Raw genomic sequence first — 18,576 nt, 5'->3', positions numbered from 1 at the left:
TTTTCCTTTATTATCCAATACGATGTCGGTCTTTGAATATGAATTATTCTCATTTAAAACAATTGATATCATCTACTCAGTAAACTTCAATAAACAAAATGTCATGTTAGTCAAGTTGCGTTTATATTTTACGTTAATATCAAACATTGTGTGTGCATTTTAGGGATATATAGGGATTGTATTTAAGAATAACGTGTACTCAGGGTTTGAGATTTCAAAATGTACTTTTACAATGTCCAAGTCCTATGGTCCAAAATCGTTAATATTCAGTTTGGTTAACATTGACGTTAGATGGAGCACTGCTCATTTACCTGCAATGCATGTCTGTCTTAATAAAAAGGATACCCCTTAAGTAACCCTTTATTAAGCTTGCAAGCCTTATGATACTAAAGAAATGGGTAATTGATATTTTAGACTTTAAATAAGTAAATTTATTTTTCTAATTAACTCATTTATGTAAAAAAAAAATCAAAAACATTTTAATAATTTATTCGACTATTAATATAGTTTCAGTGGATATTAATATTTGCACACAAACTGTAATTTTCCTGTACAGTTATAATCAATCCAGCCTAAAGCATCCGTTGTATATACTGCACAGTGCTCCTTTCCACCAGCATTGTTCGGCTCGCCTCTTTTCCAGCTGGAATAGGTCATCTTAGTTCTGTTAGAGAGGGCTATCCAATGACCTTCTTTTTGGATATCTGTAAATCCTAACCACACGCTATTCATTCCTAAAAAATAAATAGGATTCTTTTAGTTACTGTGAAATCATTATAATTCGAGGGGGCTAATTTTCGTGGATTGGTTAACTTTAACAGGTTCATGGGGACGTAATTTCGTGTATTTTTTATACCAACATAAGGACATATGGTATTAAATCACTAATTTATGAATTCGTGGAGGATGTAAATTCGTGGATGAGAGGTACCCACGAATTCCACGAAAATTGAGCCACCACGAAATTTAATGATTCCACAGTAGTTGATAATATAATTACGTGTTTTGAAAAAACTGCCAATTTGATTTTGACAAGAGACAAATTCCGTTGTTCCCCCTCGAAATTAATGTTTCCAAAAATGGTGAATAGTTTCAAATAAAAATGACACAGAACTCATATTTCTATAATTTGAGATAAAATGTAGAATCTAAATCTGAAAGTTAGTAGTTTTTCTTTCGTTGCAAAAAGATTTGATATTATAACATTAGTCATTCGTTTACGAATGCATTTGAATTTAAACCAATATATTGGCAAAAATTATCCCAGACAAAAAAAGTGGCACAAAAGTGGCTTGTTTTATTTTCAATTAAATACATACATATTATAAGTAAATTAGACAAATGCAACAAATTTCCCACGTAACTGAGCGTCGTAGATGCTTTATAAATACTCTGTTTATAAGCTTGATATTGCTCTAATAACAAAAACAGTTATGAATTTTAAAAAATATTTAGTTAAATTAAGCTCGATAAAGGTATAAAGTGTTTTTATTTAAAGCTAGGTTTAGAACAAATTGTAAGTGATTTTAATTATCCTGGATATGAAATGCATTTTCCCGAATTTCAAATTATAGGAAAATATGTTTATTTTCCAATAAAACATTTCAAAAGCGGTCATGAGAATACTAAGCATCATTATAGTTTGTTTAGTATAATTTAATATAAGCGTGGATATGAAATGCTCTATCTTTTTTTAAAAATTGCGTCTGTGTTCCTATATTTAAGTACCTTATATCCAGTAATTTTCGGACTGATCTAATTTTTGCTTTTTTGCAATTGCTTTTGAATCGCAAAATATTCAATTTTGGCACATTTTGGGATATGCGACAAAAAAACACACGGATATACTGTATTCCTGTATGAAACAAAAATTATTTTATTTAAAAAAAACACAACACCTTGAAGACGTAAATATAAATCCAACCACCATTGTTCTTTTTTGTTCTGCAATTCAAGAAGTTGGCATCTAGCCCGATAGGCGACCATCTGTAAGAAATATGTAAAGGGTTAACACGCACGTTCGAATCTTATGGTAAAAATTCTAAAAACATTCTCGAAGTAACTAAAATATGTGATATCTAAGAATGAACCGATATCGTTCTGCGTCAACAACGAGTTATAATGGGACTCGATGCAGAGAAAGATCAATTTTTAATGCATGTATATGGCAAACAATGAGAGAAAGAGTGATCTGTTGTAGTTTTAGCCGGAGTCATTACGTAAGCAATAGCAAGGCTACATGCAGTTACAGAGTACGATACTGGATGTTGACTGAACAACCGTTGAAATCGTTCTGCGCACAAAAATATAATTCCAACTTAAAAGTGAAGATCGAATGTATAGCAAGTCATTTGGTCATTTTAAGGTTGGATCTAATAAACATATTTAGTAAAACACGGTTATGACGAAGTGCCTGGGATTTTGCTTCGTTATAAGCGTAATGCGTTATATCCGTCAAGCTCAAAACATATAGTATAGTCACGGGGAATGAAAATCACTTCGCTGTATACTGAACTTGCTAGTACGAAATCATGTCCCCACGACCAGAAAAATTCTGGCTGCCCACGAACATTGACCCCTACGATAAAAATTATTCCACAGTATATTATTTGTGACTTATTGCCGTCCTTAAACTTGGTCGGAAAAAACTTATTCTTCATATTCACAATCCAGTAAACTAAAAACACAACTTTTTTATCAGACATAGACTAAATATAATGTATTTATCTTATTTTGTTCGCATCATTACGCGAAAACATATTTTTAAATGCATAATCATTAAATAAGATTAAAGAGTAAATCCGAAAATTATGGCATTGCTATTTGAAAACGTTAACAAACACTTTGTTTCTCTAAGTTTGTGAAAGATTTTGAAGTAAGAAAAAATGATAAAAATTTATGTCTTACCAAAGCATCAAAAAATGTTTTTGGTTCCTTCACAAACCAATAGCATTTGCCGCCATACTCTACTCTACCATGGCCACATCTTCCTAAAATAGTCAATAAAGCTCGTTATGATCTGAAATGTCCCATGAACACCAAATTTTTTTTAGAATATTCAGATAATGAAAAATAAAAAACAATTAACTAACCTTCACTTTGTTTCAAAGAAACAATTATAATCAGTAATGTTGGAAACAGATAACTTCCCATTCCGTGCCAAAAAGGACTAAATACTTAATATGCAAATTAGCAGACGATCTGCTGCAAGCTTTTTTTCATTAGAAAGCCAGGTCTATGAATTACAGTACTATATATAAGGGCACGACATCGTAATATTCGTGACTTAAATACCATTCGTGATAAAAGTACTTTTATGCCCATGATACTGAATAAAACGTGTGACACGTAATTAAAGACTAAAATTCTTCTCTTATTTCAGTTTAATGAACAGTTTTGGAATCTTAGATATCGACAACGAATTTCACATCGCGAACTTTTCTTTCAAATGGATATGTCTAAATATTCTTTGAATAATGCCAATATTTTTTTAACCTAAAACGACTGGTCGTTTTAACCAGATATAATTCTAATACCTTTGTATATTATAAAACATTTAATATTACTTTCTTTCTTAATTAATTAATTGTTTCATCCATTCAATCATCTATATGTGTTTTTATTATATACTAAGTATTTATTTCAATGGAAAAGTTTAGGAACCACGATTTGCTTATTTTAGGTTGATAACAACCAATTTGATTATAAGCTATGGTGTAAAATATAATAACATTTGTCTAACTTTTTCGTTTTTATTAAAATTATTTCAATTGCTTCAAATGTTTACATTCTACATATTTTCGTTTTTTCCACCCATAGTAGGAGCATCAAACATTTCTATGGTAAAAGACGTTCATCAATTTTATTTTTATGATTCTGTCGATTTTAAAACTGTTTAGGAGTCTCGACTAAAATATTGACTCTACATTCTGTATTTGCATGCGCTGTTTTTTTTAAACAGCGTATAGAATAAATGCATCTGTTTACGGGCAAATATTGAAGTTTTCAAGTCACCTGAGTCAAAGGTCCAAGTGAGCTCTCTGATCACCTGTTGCCTGTCGTCCATCCGTTTGTCTGACCGTCTGTAAACTTTTCACATTTTGTTTACTTCTTTGAGAACCATTTGGCCAACTTTACCTAAACTTAGTACAATGCATCATTATGGAAATCGAATTCTAAATTCTTCAAATAAAGGGCACTGTTCTTTATAAAAGGGAGTTAATTGTAAAACAGTGAAAAAAGTGTGCATGTCTTTAAAATTCTTCTTTTCAAGAACCACTGCACAAGAAAGTAAAAAATTTTTACATCAAAGAATTAATATATATTGTGAGGATTTTGAATTATGATATTAAAATCGTGACCTCTGGAGTAGTAAAGGGACCTTAATAGGGGTTCAAAGTTTAACATAGAACTATATAGAGAAAAATGTTTATTTATTTCCTTCTCAAGAACTACAATGCTACAATTCATGAAATTACTGTGCAAGCATCCTTACATAATGTAGCTTCTAAATTGTCAAAACCGCCCCGCCCCCCTCCGGACTAATACTGTGGCCCCGAGAAGGGTGCAAATTTAACACAAGAGACCCAGGGGAAACATCGCTCACCTGAGCAACAATTACCATAACTCTAATAAAATCAGCATAACAGTTTTGAATTCAAAATATTTTGACAATTTAGAAGAGTAGATCTTGTACAAAAAGTTAAATAGTCTTACTTTTTTCATCCCAACTTTTGAGTGTTAAAATTCAAGCCCCTTTTGTCGTTTCAGTATTTGTAAACAGTCTCCAAATGAAAAAGAAAAGAAATTTTGGTGATTACTTTATCATAGTTATATTGTCTGGTTATATATTTATCTGCTAGTTATTTTGATATTTGATCCCAACATTAATTAGTAAAACTTAATCGGTATCACTATAATCACTATATTCAAGCAACTTCAAAGGAGTGGGTCTTATTTCTTAGGAAATACAAAGGAACAAAAGAAAGTAAAGATATTGGAAAGAATTGTAGAAATCAATGATAAACTGTATACTAAGTATACTTTCCATGTTAAGATTTGTTTGTAAAACAGATAAGAATGCAACATCTTAAGTCCTCAACACACCAATATTTTATTTGATGGATCGATAAAGAATATTATAATAAAATACTATTTCACAAAACAGAGACAAAAATCAATTCAATTATTTTATTGATATTTCTTTCTATTTTTTCAGTGAAATGTGGAAAATTGCAAATGGGGTATTATATAGCTTCAAATCTGTTTAAATTTGATGTATAATAATATAATTATGAATACCAACATGTTAAAGATGTTCTGTTCAAATCTTTAATGAAAAAATGACAATAACGAACTGACAACCATCTCAAAAATCCATAAAACAAAATCCAAATTCAAAGCAGAGCAACAAGGTCCTCTAAAATGATAGAGGTAAGATAAGGTGCCATGAAGGAGTGAGCTTCCTCTGCTGACCGGTCACACCCGCCGTGTGCTGTTTGTCGTAATCGGGGAAAAAACGGAAAAGTCCGTAGACAATTAGGTGATTAATTTTGGTCTAACAATTAGTATTAAAAACGTCAGTCTTTTTAAGTTATACAATGTTTCTGAAAATGTCTACTGTTATTTTTTTAATATTCTTAAATCAATCAACAAAAGCCAAAGAATAACAAAATATCACATAAAGAACTTATCAACGATAATATTTCGCATAGAAATTAATTTGAATGAAAATGGATATTTAAGAAAAATAGCATGCAGTTTATCGATAATTGAACTGATCCTGATTGAAAAAAAGGTGATTCCGATCAGATTATTTTTTTTTTCGAATTGAAAGAATCCGGGAGAATAAACCGTTGCAATTGCCCACGACCCTCTCAAACGTCTTATAAGAAGTAATGAACGTACGAGTTAGCTGGGCATTTAAACGGTGGACAGTATAATGTCCAAAAATGCGAGAAAGGGGCAATCGACATTTGAAAGGCGTAAATGCGCTTAAATTTTGTAGCATTTACATATACTTTAAACTGGCAAATTTAGAATGACAATCACATACTCATTTAAAGAGTTAAAATACAAAAATGTTGATTACTTTCTAACAATATTTAATTTACTAATTTACCTCAGTCATCGTATACAACCCCTAACGCAGGGGAGACAAAGAGTATGGAGGAGTCGATTTTTCCGCTTCGGAGACAGAAAGAATTTAGTTAACTCCTTTTGTAGGTATTCATAACAGGTATTTTAAAACACACACACACACACACACACATATATATATATATATATATATATATATATATATATATATATATATATATATATATATATATATATATATATAGTGGCGTCGGAAGCAAATTGAAAGTGGGTGGGGGGATGGGGGGCTAGACTTATAAAAAATCTTGACAAACTAAAATAAGGTCTTTGCTATATATGTATAAATTTGCAAAAAAGTGGGGGGAGGGGCTAAGTCCCCCTTTGCCCCCCCCCCCCTCGCGGTTGATATATACCACACGGAAGACAGCGATAGTCAAACCAGTAATGTATAACAAGGGGGCTTGTTATAGGTACTGGTCAAACTTTGTGCTGGTCATTGGTCCTAGTGGTATTTGTGTCTTTTAGTAGAACTAATATGCTTTTTCTTTCACAACAAATCACGCATTTGTAATGCGATTTTCCTGCCGATACAATTGGAAGTGAAATGCATGCCTAGTTAATCGTTGAATTTTCTTTAGTCAAATACTGTACATTTGACTTAGCTTGTGTAATGCTTTTTGTGCACAATTACATGCTTTTGCCCAGTGTATGTCCTTGTGTTAACAAGACTCTCGAAGATTAAAAGATGGAACGTTTTATCTTGCCATTTAATTGTTTCTTGCATGCTCAACAATCATTTGTTTACAATATGAAATTGTGCAATCTCAAAGAGAATAACATACATTTTATAGTTTATAAAGGTAGTAGAAAACGCATATCAAATAATTTCAAGTTATTATAAGGAACTTTTTATTATTAAGAAAAAAAGGGAAATCACATTTTAACAATGTATATTATTAAGTAAAAAAATACATTCTAACAATGTAAACAAAAAGATAAACACACAAAAAAAAAACGCGTACGATTGGAACACCCGCTTTTACAGTTACATTTGTTTAAAGAACTCTTCGCTTACCACTACACCACCGATTCGCTTGTTTAAATGCTATAATATAGCTGATTCTATTGTTATCAGTTTTACGCAAACAACTGAACTTAGTCCTTTAAAGACCAATCTCAAAAATTAAAAGAAGAAAACTTACTTTTTACCATAGAGTGGGTTTTCGTACCATTTTTTGGAAAATTGAAAAAGATCTATATAGACGTTAATATGTGTTAACAATATTCGTTCTTTAAAAAATGGTACGATGACCCACTCAATGAAAAAATATAATTTGAACATCCGATTTCTATATCATTTTGTTGCCAAATTAGCATATAACTATTTTGTAGTCTTAATATCAATTAAATGTTATGTTACTTTTTGTGGGTTATGGTAGCACTGAATGTATATGATCACATATGTTTAATAAATGTAACGAAAGTGAAATTTGCTAGAAATAAAATATTGCTTTTTTAATGAACCTATGTGGGTTTTTTTGCCTCGGCCTATTCCCCCATAATTCAAATTTTACAAAATACTAAATGCTCATAAAAAAATTTAGAGATTTTTTTTTAATTTTTTTTTCTCAAAAAATACAATGCTACCTTTAGTTATTTTACTATGTCTGCATCCTCATATCTTTATATCCCCGTATAAAGATTACAGTAACCTTCTATCACTCTTTACAATTTTTCATAGTTCATTTCAGAATTTCGTAATCTTTAATGCCTTGATGCCAAGGATATTAAGATTGGTCAGTTGAAGCATCTTAGGTGTTATGATATGATGTTCCAAAAAGGATGTTTTATGTATTATTTTAATGTATCATTAAATCTTGAAATAAATGAGAATTTAGCTGCATTTTAAAATAATTTAAGAGAGTTCAATGTATAATAAACCATTTCGAATTAGTAAAATACACGAACTATTGTTCAGGTGAGGGATACCTCGACCATGGGCCTCTTGTTTTAATTCCGGACGTTTTGTGCGGGTTTTTTTTTTTTACAGTAAGTAGATAATTTATAATAGTAATATCTTTCTTTAACAGTTACAAAGATTTGTATATATTTTATAAATTAAAGCACATGTTAGAAAACCCTTAAAATCTAATAAACCCCCTGCTGATCGAATTCATATTGCATTTAATTCATGAAAATACAAATGACCATAAATCAAACCATTGTTTAATATTTTTTAACATGTAGAATTAATTAATCTGGTCGATCTAGAGGGATGTTTGGAAGATGTCTGTATTATGCAATTAGATTTTCTTTTATAACACACTCAAGAATTATGGTTAAACAAAAGACATTTTAAATCTGTTTTGAAGAAACCATTAGGAAACAGATAAGAAAACGAAAGGTCATTCCGTCACATCGCTTTCAACAATGTTACATTAATCCAACTTTTAAAAAATTCTTTTTTACTTTCGGATACTGAACACTCCTAGTTAAACGCGAGGAAATAATATCTGCGTACAATCGCAAGAAGCATATCTCGCGAGTTTCGGAATCTCGCTTTTATTTTTTGGACAGAAAAAACTACATAGAACTATGGGGAAAAAATGGCATTCGTGATTTTATATTTTCGCAATTTGATGGAAAATGGTAGAACTGCGGAGTTAAGTACTCACGTATAATAAGGAATCTGCAGTGTTAAACTAAGAGGTCTCTGGTTTATTCGGGGGGGGGGGGGGGTGTTAATACTTTAACACATTGTAAACCTCTTCTTTTTGGAGTTTTTCTATATACATGTGTATTAATGTGATAAATTCCATAATTATACATTTCAGTTTTCTTCAGATCTGTTCCCAAGTGATAGTGACATGAACTTTAGAATTATTCTACCTTGTCCATTGTGATAGTAATGTTTAACTAACAGTCCCAGTAATATTATTAAGCATGTTTTTTACAGCAATTTACAGCTGAACTATAAGAAACTTTCACCCTGATTAACAACAAATGAAACTTAATAAATAATGATATTTTTCTTACAATTACAAGTAATGTCGAGTCCAAAGAAATATAAAAAAAAAACAGATATTAAAAAAAATGAGCACAGATCGGTGATATCAGGATGGCTGTCAGATTCCGTCAAATGCAAATGAGAATTTCAACAGTCTTTAAAGTAAGACATGTGAAACATAAATAAAATGATAATAATTAGATCAACCAATGGCAATGAATCACTCAATAAATGGCCCCAAATGCATTGCCTTTGTAAAAGGTTTGTCAATTGCATGTTCAACTCTCTCAAACCATTAAATGAGTAATGCCCGTAAATGAATTTAACAATATGAAGATGACAGGTAAGAAAATCTTAACATCTTAAAATCAAGACATGTGCTGTTTATACTCATAAAAAATCTAATAAACAAGTAAATTAAAATTAACCAAAAAGTGTACCTTACTAAATCATTCTTGAACAGAAACCATATGCAATTCCAGCGAAATGGTTTTGTAAAAATGGTGTTATGCAAAGGCAAACGTGGGTTCAGACTTAAGCGATTCTTTGACACCTTTTTATATGAAACAACAAGATATATTTATAAAAAATCTGAAATCCGTCCAATAAACTTACGTGTTTAAATAGTGAAGTAAATCCCATAAGACTATACGCCTACACGTTGACAATAACATGCTTCTTGCGTGCATGTATTAGAATGGAAAGAGTTAAACAAACATGGCAAAATGGTCCTATATTTTCACAATAACATGCTTTTTGCGTGTCTAATAAGACAGCTTGGTCTTCCACTGGCCAAAATCAAAATGTCACACATATGTTTCAAATCAATACTATAAACCAGCGAAGATCAAGTTTATTTTCTGTGATATTCAACCTTTTTAACATATGCATACATTTCCTTATTGATTTTTTAATGCACAATATGAAAAGTGCAATCTAAAACTATAGATTGCAGTAAAATACGACGGAAAATGTTTATTAACTAACAAATTTGATAAAGTGAAAAATAGCAATCGATTCTGTCAAAGTAATCCATCATATCATAGGACATAAGGCACGGAAAACATTTAAAATTTTTAATGTCATATTTTGTCAATTTGAATTGTCTTGATGATGTCTTTCAAGCTTATGATGACAATCATTTATTACATATATTGATTTTAAAAAGAATATCATACTTCATGAGAAAATATTTACGTTAAATGCATTTAAACATTTATTTTCTCTATACTTCTTGTGTCAATTGTCAAACTTCTGTGTGCATTAAAAAAAGTTTGTATTTTGGAAAAAAGTTAATTATCTATATGTGTCAAATATACAGAAATGGTAATTGGACATATTCAAATCAGCCAGGCGTACGTCATTGTTTACTTGATGTTTACTACGTGTTTTGTGTAGGTTTTGGGGAAATCTAAAGTACAGATTAGATTGAAATCATTTAAACAGATATATTCGAGGAGTATTAACGATCTATAAAGTGTGTGGGTGCATAAGGTCAGGCTTTTTGAGGCTCCATGTTTTCTTAAAGCCGTTATAATATGACCATAGTATAGTTGAATTGAACTCGGTGAACTGTGAGATAACACGTTAAATGTCTGTCTTTCAATATTACACTTCTTTCCAGTGTTATAGATTTGTGGACAACATGGTGGAACACACAGCGTTATTCTCTGTCGTCAAGGTAAACGTCTACTTTCTTTTACACAAATTTCATAATTCAGCTTACAGTACACGTCTCGTACCACTGACCAGCAACTACAGTACTGTACTACTAGTAGAATGTTCGTTTTGTAGGTCTTCCTTATCGTCCATGCTTGTTCCTTGGTGACGTCAGCAAAGTGTAAGATGTCTCTCTTGTATAAACAACACAATTTTAAGTAAACAAAAAAAATCAAACAAACAAAAAGACGAAACAAAAAAAAACAAAAAATAAAGAAAGGAAAGAATTGCTCTATATTAATAGTGCCACATTTTGATTTATAGTATTGTGTTGAAATGTGACAGGTTTTTTTCAGTTCTTTTTTTTTTATTTATGTAGCATCTGTATGTCATTTACCTATGGACCCCGGGGATTGTGATGGCATATGCCCCCGCTGGTTCTTCAACACACATTCTGGCAGGTGTGAGGAGTTTTCTTACGGATGTTGTGGCGGGAATGCCAACAAGTTCCGCACAGAGCAAGAGTGCCTGAATGCCTGCAACAACGGTACATTGTTATATTATTACTTACTTACTTACTTACTTTAATTACTTACCAATGCCTTTTACCCCTTCTGGGGCATAGGCCGCTGTCAAGATTTCTCCAGGCCCTTCTATCATGTGCACTCTCTTTATTGATTACATTATACTGGCATAGCCTTTTATTTCATGAGTAGACATTTAGAAATAATAACTAAACTAATTTTGAATAAACTTTGAAATATGTAACTTTTTTCTCAAACTTTCGTGCATTTGCCAGAAAAGTATTTTGTTTCATCACCTACAGGCCCAGATAAAATGAGTTATATATTTCCCCCCTCAGTATTAATTATCGCATGACCGTTTCATAGCCGGTTTCATTGATCATTACTTTGTGTTTGGATAAGAGTCACTGACCCCCCCCCCCCTTCCCCCTCCCTTCCACCCCAGCATCTATATGTTACTGCATGGTCCATCATGGATAACGTTATCTTCTAGCGGATTTTACGTCTATATCAATCATTGGACCATTTTGCAGGGGGGGGGGGGTCTACCCCTTCAATCCCTATAGAAAAAATTGCACTGATATTAAGGATTAATTTGAATGACAAATTCATAAACTAGTGGGTTTTTTCGGTTTTTGTTCTCTAGGATGTCCAAATGGCCAATCCACCATTGTTTGTAAAGCGCCTGCGTGCCAAGTGACGACCTGTCCAAATTACCCATCAGCCACCTGCACGTAAGCATTTTTCTGAAACAAAATGGCGTTTTCTAAACCTTTAAAAGTCTTTAGAGCTTAATATGTACCTCAATTAGATTTCGGCCTCGTTAAAGTTAGGATATGACTCGAAATCGATCACAATTATAATGTATTCTACTTAATTTTGCTATGCTGGATCCAGTAAGGTGCTAGCCTGGTTGATGTATAAGGAAAACAATGTACATGGTGGAAAAATAAATTTATTTCTTACAAGTCCTGTAAAATACCTTGTTTCCGTGTTCAGCAATTAATTTTTTTATTATTTTTTTACAGGGAGGTCTGTAACAGTTGCGTAGCCATTTTCACGTCAGACGGTGTTGACGTCACATCTCGATGCCATCACTCTTTTGGATATTGAAGCCGAATAAAGTGAAACAAACATTGATCGGTTTATTTCTTTTTATTAAGTTAGATTTTATAAATATAACTTAAGTTCATAGTTTACACGCAGTACTTGGTTAATTTCTGTCTAAATTAGTCGCAAGACCTTTACAGTAATTGATTTCTACCTCAATCAAGTCTTGCACTGCTACTCATTCCCAACTTTTTGGCCTTTCTGGAGAGCTCGGATTTGCCGGAAAGACCTGAGACTCCATAAAGCAGACAAGATAAAGCTTTGTTTTTTTAATTAATATTAACAAATTTTAAACCAATAATTAAACCAAATAAACTTAGCGAATTTCCGTTTGAGTTTGTTTTTACGAAACCAAACAATGTCTCATTATGAGCTGGTATAGTACGATAAAAGTTGGATCACGATACGGGCTTATAGAACCATTTTAACAGGAGCTTAGGTAGGTGACTATGGGTAGGTTTGCCAAACAGCAATGTGGCGTAGGCCTGTCTATTTCATTGCTGGCCACTCAGCTATGGCTCTTTGAAATCAACCAGATTTGTCTGGCTTTTGAGCTATGACTACGCAATCTGTGTATATTTCACCAGAAACCAGCGTCATATTCAACTTGTTTTGACGCAAGAAAAAGATGGTTACATCCTATCGAAAGTCCAAGGTAAATGGTTCTAAGAAGCTAGTGACAGTGACGTCGGAAGCAAATTTAAAGGGGGGGGGGGGGCGGTACTTATCAAAAATCTTGACAAGCAAATAAAAAAAGGATCTTTGTTTACAAATGGTAATGTATAACACCCCCCCCCCCCCCCCCCCCCCCCCCCCGGTTCCGACGTCTATGAGTTACATGTAACTGAATTTGTTAGGTTGACAGCTCGTGCTGATAAAAACTCCAAATACTATACGTGCCTTAATTATATTTTTTTCTTCCTGCATGACCAGAAACCTCAAGTTTTCAATAATGCATAGATCTGTACATGTATTAATTATCATATATATATTTTTTTTGCAGTAATAAACTGCTCAATACACAGAGTTGGGTTATTCGAATAGTTAAATATTTGAGGTAAAATCTGATTCAGATGAAACACTTTACGTACCAGATTTATTTAAGAAATAAACAACGTTATTTAGTGAACATGGCGTTATGAATAGCAATTGCTCTGTTGGCATATTCCATGATGCGCGCTAGCGCATCATGGAAAATATGCCAGCAGAGCAGTTGCTATTCATAACGCCATGTTCACTAAATAATCGTTGTTTATTACTTATATTTGCATTTTACCACTTGCAAATACCCTGTATTAGCCTAGACCTTGACATTTAGCTTTAACATCAAAAGTTAACATTCAGACTGTAATGTGTCTTTTTAATTCACATAGATTTGTTAACAGAATCAATGATATGTTATAACAGTAATTCCTTTAAAATGTTATCAACAATATGTTGTCAATTTTAATGGAGTTGGAGAAAAACACATGATGTATCGTATAGTGGTTTAAATCTATAACGTCATGGAAAAGTATATATAACGTTACACCTTTATGACGTCATAGTATACTGACAGAGCAATTGCGATTATAGAGAAATAATTGCAGCTCCTCCGTATGGGCTTACAGTGGGAAAGAACAATGGAAATGCAAATATTAAGGTATACGTTAATTAAGATCTTTATATATAGGCTATACGGTCATATCTAATGTTGACAAAATGGTTAAAAAAAATTACAGCACTCCTAAAAAGAAAAAAAAATATCAAAAAAAAAAGGGGGTTAAAAAAATAAATAGCATGCCTTAATCAATAAAAAAGATCGTTATGTCGTTTTCACTGTTATATCTTTGACTATCAACAATCAATTGGGAGTGAAGACCCCGGACCTAAAATTAATGGTATCGATTTAAAGAGAGGCCTTGTAATGGATATCGTGTAATGTGTGGGGGAGTCAGGGGGACTAGAAGAATGACAGGGATAGGGTACGGTGAGTGATTTAATGCTTTATCTTGTCTTGATCTCACGTTCCAATGCATTTATAATGATGCACTGCTGTAGAGATTTACGGGGAACAGAGATAATTCGCTTCCCATACCACATGTGCTGATGTTTTTGACTACAGTATAATCCGAGATTCCTCTGACTCTAACCCCCGCTTTTAATTTTATATTGTGACGTGCGTCACAATATAAAAAGGGGGTTAGAGTCAGAGGAATATCGGATTAGCTACAGTATTGACCGATCACTGCTCGTTAGCCACAAGTTGTCATGACATGAGACATTTTATTGAAACAATGCACCAGATCTATCTAAAAGTCAAATCCTCTCTCTCTCTCTCTCTCTCTCTCTCTCTCTCTCTCTCTCTTAAAATGCTCACTCATACATTCACATGACATGTAAGATTTGACAATCATGTGTTGCACTTTAACTGTACTGTGTAAGCTGTCCAAAGTTAATTCTATGTTCAACGTTACCCGTGTGCATGAATTTTTCAGCAATGGTTGTTTTGATAAAAAAAAAAACCAACAAACAAACCCTGAGAACTTTCAGTTAAATATTTCTTTCTTTCGGTTTGATATTATTTTTTGCAAGTAAAATACAACAATCGGTAGAAATATGAAATGTTTAGGGCACGTTATATAAATAGTGCATAATGCGGAGGGTAAGAGTTGAAATTGACACCCCGAGAAAGCCATTGTCAACCGACGCGAAGGGGTGCATGTTAATTTCAAATCTTACCCTCCCAAACAGGCACTATTTATTTTATTATACTGAATGTCTTAATTTCAAAGAAACTTTTATTACAGCTTTTATATAGGAGTGGCGTGAATTCTACGGCGAACCGTACAAAGGTGAAATGAAATGTAGAATTTACTTTGAGCAGCCTAATATCTGTTGTCAAAATCAATAGCAACTGTCAGAAAATTCAATAATAAAAGCGGAAATGGAATGTTCAATTTATTTACACTGCACAGACATTGTATATTGCAGTTAGCCTGTGTGTGCATTACAGATATTTCCATATCAATCATAATTATATGAAACACACATATACATCTACAGACATGCTTATTGATAAAAAATATTAAAAAACTTTCAATTATTGTACACTGATTATAAAGTATGTTTCTTTAGGGGATTAACCTAATTAAACATCTATTCAGATTATTAAAGCTACATGTATTTTAAATGTCCTTTAGGTAAAAGTGTGAACTATATTTCCAAATACACTGTATATTAGGAGGGGTTTATTTAAAATTGCCTGAATCAGAATCTTTTCAAATTCACGATCTGCATCAATTGTAAATTTAATATTTCACCAACCCCAGACACTGATCACGCTGATATATTAATATTAGATGAATGTTTGTGAAATATGTTGATCGATTTATGGGAAATTTACAAGACTGCATGTGTATAAGTATTGTATAATTATGTTTTATATAGTACATGTATGTATATGCTTAATCTTAGTACCGGTAATTGGTTTTGATAAAAAGAAATATCCAAATAATCGGTCAATAGACAATGCCATGATTCATTAGAGATTCGAAATGAGCAGTTGAGTAGTACTTACATATAGGCTAGTTTAAGACTTGAAAGTAGGATCAAAACTGAATTTTAGTAATATTGAAATCCATTATTTTTAGAAATGTGGATGAAAAACAGTCATAACTATTTGGAGTTTATTTTAAGATATAGAGTGACCTCTGAAAAATGAATATGACTGTATTTAAATTATTTTCAGCATTTTTTATTTAATTGGTAAGTCTGTAAGTTAGAAGAAATGACAATAATCAGTTATTTTCCAATATGTATTTCAGTGGCACCCCTGACTGAATATTCTTATGTACAAAATGTATAAGCAAGCATCTACAGCCGAGTGATTCTGACTGATCAAATTTCATAAAAATATTATGTGCGATTTATTGATGAACTTCATTCTTGTGCCATTAAATTTGAATTGCTTTTTGTGGATGCTCATTGATTTATAGAGCGGATTAATTAAATCCACTTTTATAAGTGGATTATAAAAGTTTAATTAACTGTTCCAACAAAGTTTTTATTCAGATATATTTACCATCATGTTTAACATATTACATTTTCCAAGTTTTTTTGTCTGTGAAAACACTTCAAATCAAATTTCATTTTTTTATTGTTCAATAATTCCATTATTGTCAAATTATTGTCAAATATTATTAAATGAAATGACATATGTTATACAGAATTTACCATGAGACACAAAATGTATCCACAGTCATTTCATTTAATTTAATAATAATTATTAATTGGTATGTGGTTGGGAGAAGGGGGGTCATGGTAGGTTCTGTATGACACAAAAAAGGTCATTGATCGATGAACCAGGAGCACATACTGGGATATTGTTTTTACTCCCAAAGTAGGAAAATGTAAAACTGTGGCTGGCATTTCATCACAAAGGCCAAGTACTGCGCGCGGGGGGGGGGGGGGGGGGGGGGGGTGTCATTGATTGATGATTCGGCACATGCTGTGATATTGTTTTTACTCCCAAAGTAGGAAAATGTAAAACTAAGGCCAAGTACTGTGCCATGTCTTTACTTACCGAGTAATGATACATAACTGTACAGAGACAAAGGTCGGGAATCAATAACACACCGGGTCCCAGTCTGTCAGTTTTAGTGAGGTAATCCATATTGCAGAACCCAGGATATTGAGCTATTGTCTTTACAAAGATCAATATGCTTTGGATCCAATAACCCATCCAATAGGTGTGATGGCAGTATTTGATGACTGGTTCAAAAATAAATAATTTATCTTTTAAAAATCCTTTAATAGCTACCTGGCCCGCTGTCACCAAAATTTATAAACAATTTTAAAATCACTTAACTCAGTTCTTAACTCAAATCCTTAGAGGAAAAGTGCATGAATTTGAGGTAAAAATAAACTCAGACTTGAGGCTGAGTATATATTGACTTGAGTAAAGTTGGTGACGGTCGGGCCAGAAGATCATGCATTATATATGTAGTTCAACGATCAATTTAAGGAGAATGAATGAAGTGATATTCCTTAACACCAGGAATCAATCTAAATATGGGGGGTTAAAAAAAGCAATGAAACTTCCAAATAATTGTATCTGATTGTTTAAAAAAAAGGAATGAAAGTCGATTTTTGATAATGGTTCGGTCAGTTCATAAAATATTAGGTAAGAAAGACTTGTGACCATTAGCCAGCAGTTTGTGACGTGTCCATAGTACATGATGATGTTGATATTTTTACTGAGAGAGAAACATGAAAGTTCTAATAAAATGATATCTAATAAAATTCAAACAGTTCATTTAACTTATTGATAAGATGTTTAAAATCAGGTAACAAGCCGGTCTTGTGACAGTATTTGTATCAGAAGTGAGAAGTTTGCAACATACTGTAGAATCATTAGATTTCGTGGTGGCTCAAATTTTGTGGAATTAGTGGGTAAGTCTCATCCACGAATTAACATCTTCCACAAATTAATAAATTAGGATTATGAAGTTATATTTCGGTTTGTAGGTGTAATAAAACACACGAAATTACGTCCGCACGAACCTATACAATTTCAGCAATCTACGAAAATTGGCCCCCATGAAATTTGATAATTCTAGAGTATTTGTCTTCCATGTTGATATTTTCACTGAGAATTACATGAAAGGATTTTCCTGATGGTTTGGTGACCTCTGTATTATACAGTAGGGAAATATAATGTGTTTAACTTAGTACATATCCTGGTATTATTAGTACCGGTACACAGTTTGTTGTTTTAATATTTTACAAGTTAACATCCTGTCTGATTTGCAGATTCCAGAGGATACATGAAAGCATGTACCGTTATCTAAATTCCGATGTTGTGTAAATCAATACTTCCTGAATTTACTGGATTTTAAAATGTTCGACTGAAGGAGCTTTGAGAATTATGTCCTGATAATATTTCCGTGGAGTTTGCACTGAATATGATATATATTGTAACAGTTAAACCTCTCTCTGAACTATATAGGAAACTTGTGCATGGCATCAGGAGGGAGTAATATTTACACTAAGTATCTGGAAGTACATGTATATTACACTTGTACTATGTACCTTGTGGAGAATATACCATGATTTGTGGTAAAGATAAATACAATGTGAGAGTCATTTTAGGGAGTTTGGGTTTAGCAGTACAAATGCAGGAGTAGTACTATTGTC

General features: G+C 32.4%; 2 protein-coding genes across 3 annotated transcripts; one reads left to right on the top strand and one right to left on the bottom strand.

The window, feature by feature from the left end:
• Positions 1-473: 473 nt before the first annotated feature.
• On the bottom strand, positions 474-3,239 carry LOC128172356 (perlucin-like). The gene is made up of 4 exons (XM_052838159.1): positions 3,093-3,239; positions 2,908-2,990; positions 1,899-1,986; positions 474-734 (listed from the first exon to the last, which is right to left on the bottom strand). The coding sequence occupies exons 1-4, from the start codon at positions 3,151-3,153 to the stop codon at positions 520-522; spliced, it is 447 nt and encodes a 148-aa protein (XP_052694119.1). The 5' UTR covers positions 3,154-3,239; the 3' UTR covers positions 474-519.
• Positions 3,240-10,563: 7,324 nt separating this feature from the next.
• LOC128172353 (boophilin-H2-like) lies at positions 10,564-12,425 on the top strand. Of its 2 annotated transcripts, XM_052838156.1 has the most exons (6): positions 10,564-10,600; positions 10,731-10,787; positions 10,901-10,946; positions 11,145-11,312; positions 11,936-12,023; positions 12,318-12,425. In XM_052838156.1, the coding sequence occupies exons 2-6, from the start codon at positions 10,752-10,754 to the stop codon at positions 12,400-12,402; spliced, it is 423 nt and encodes a 140-aa protein (XP_052694116.1). In that variant the 5' UTR covers positions 10,564-10,600; positions 10,731-10,751; the 3' UTR covers positions 12,403-12,425. The 2 variants fall into 2 exon arrangements, with proteins under 2 accessions (XP_052694116.1, XP_052694115.1); XM_052838155.1 differs by lacking the exon at positions 10,564-10,600 and having other exon boundaries at positions 10,660-10,787.
• Positions 12,426-18,576: the final 6,151 nt, after the last annotated feature.

This window comes from Crassostrea angulata, chromosome 2 (assembly GCF_025612915.1).
Source record: "Crassostrea angulata isolate pt1a10 chromosome 2, ASM2561291v2, whole genome shotgun sequence".
In the NCBI taxonomy this organism is placed as follows: Eukaryota; Metazoa; Mollusca; class Bivalvia; order Ostreida; family Ostreidae; genus Magallana; species Magallana angulata.
This window is presented reverse-complemented; position numbering and strand designations above follow the sequence as displayed.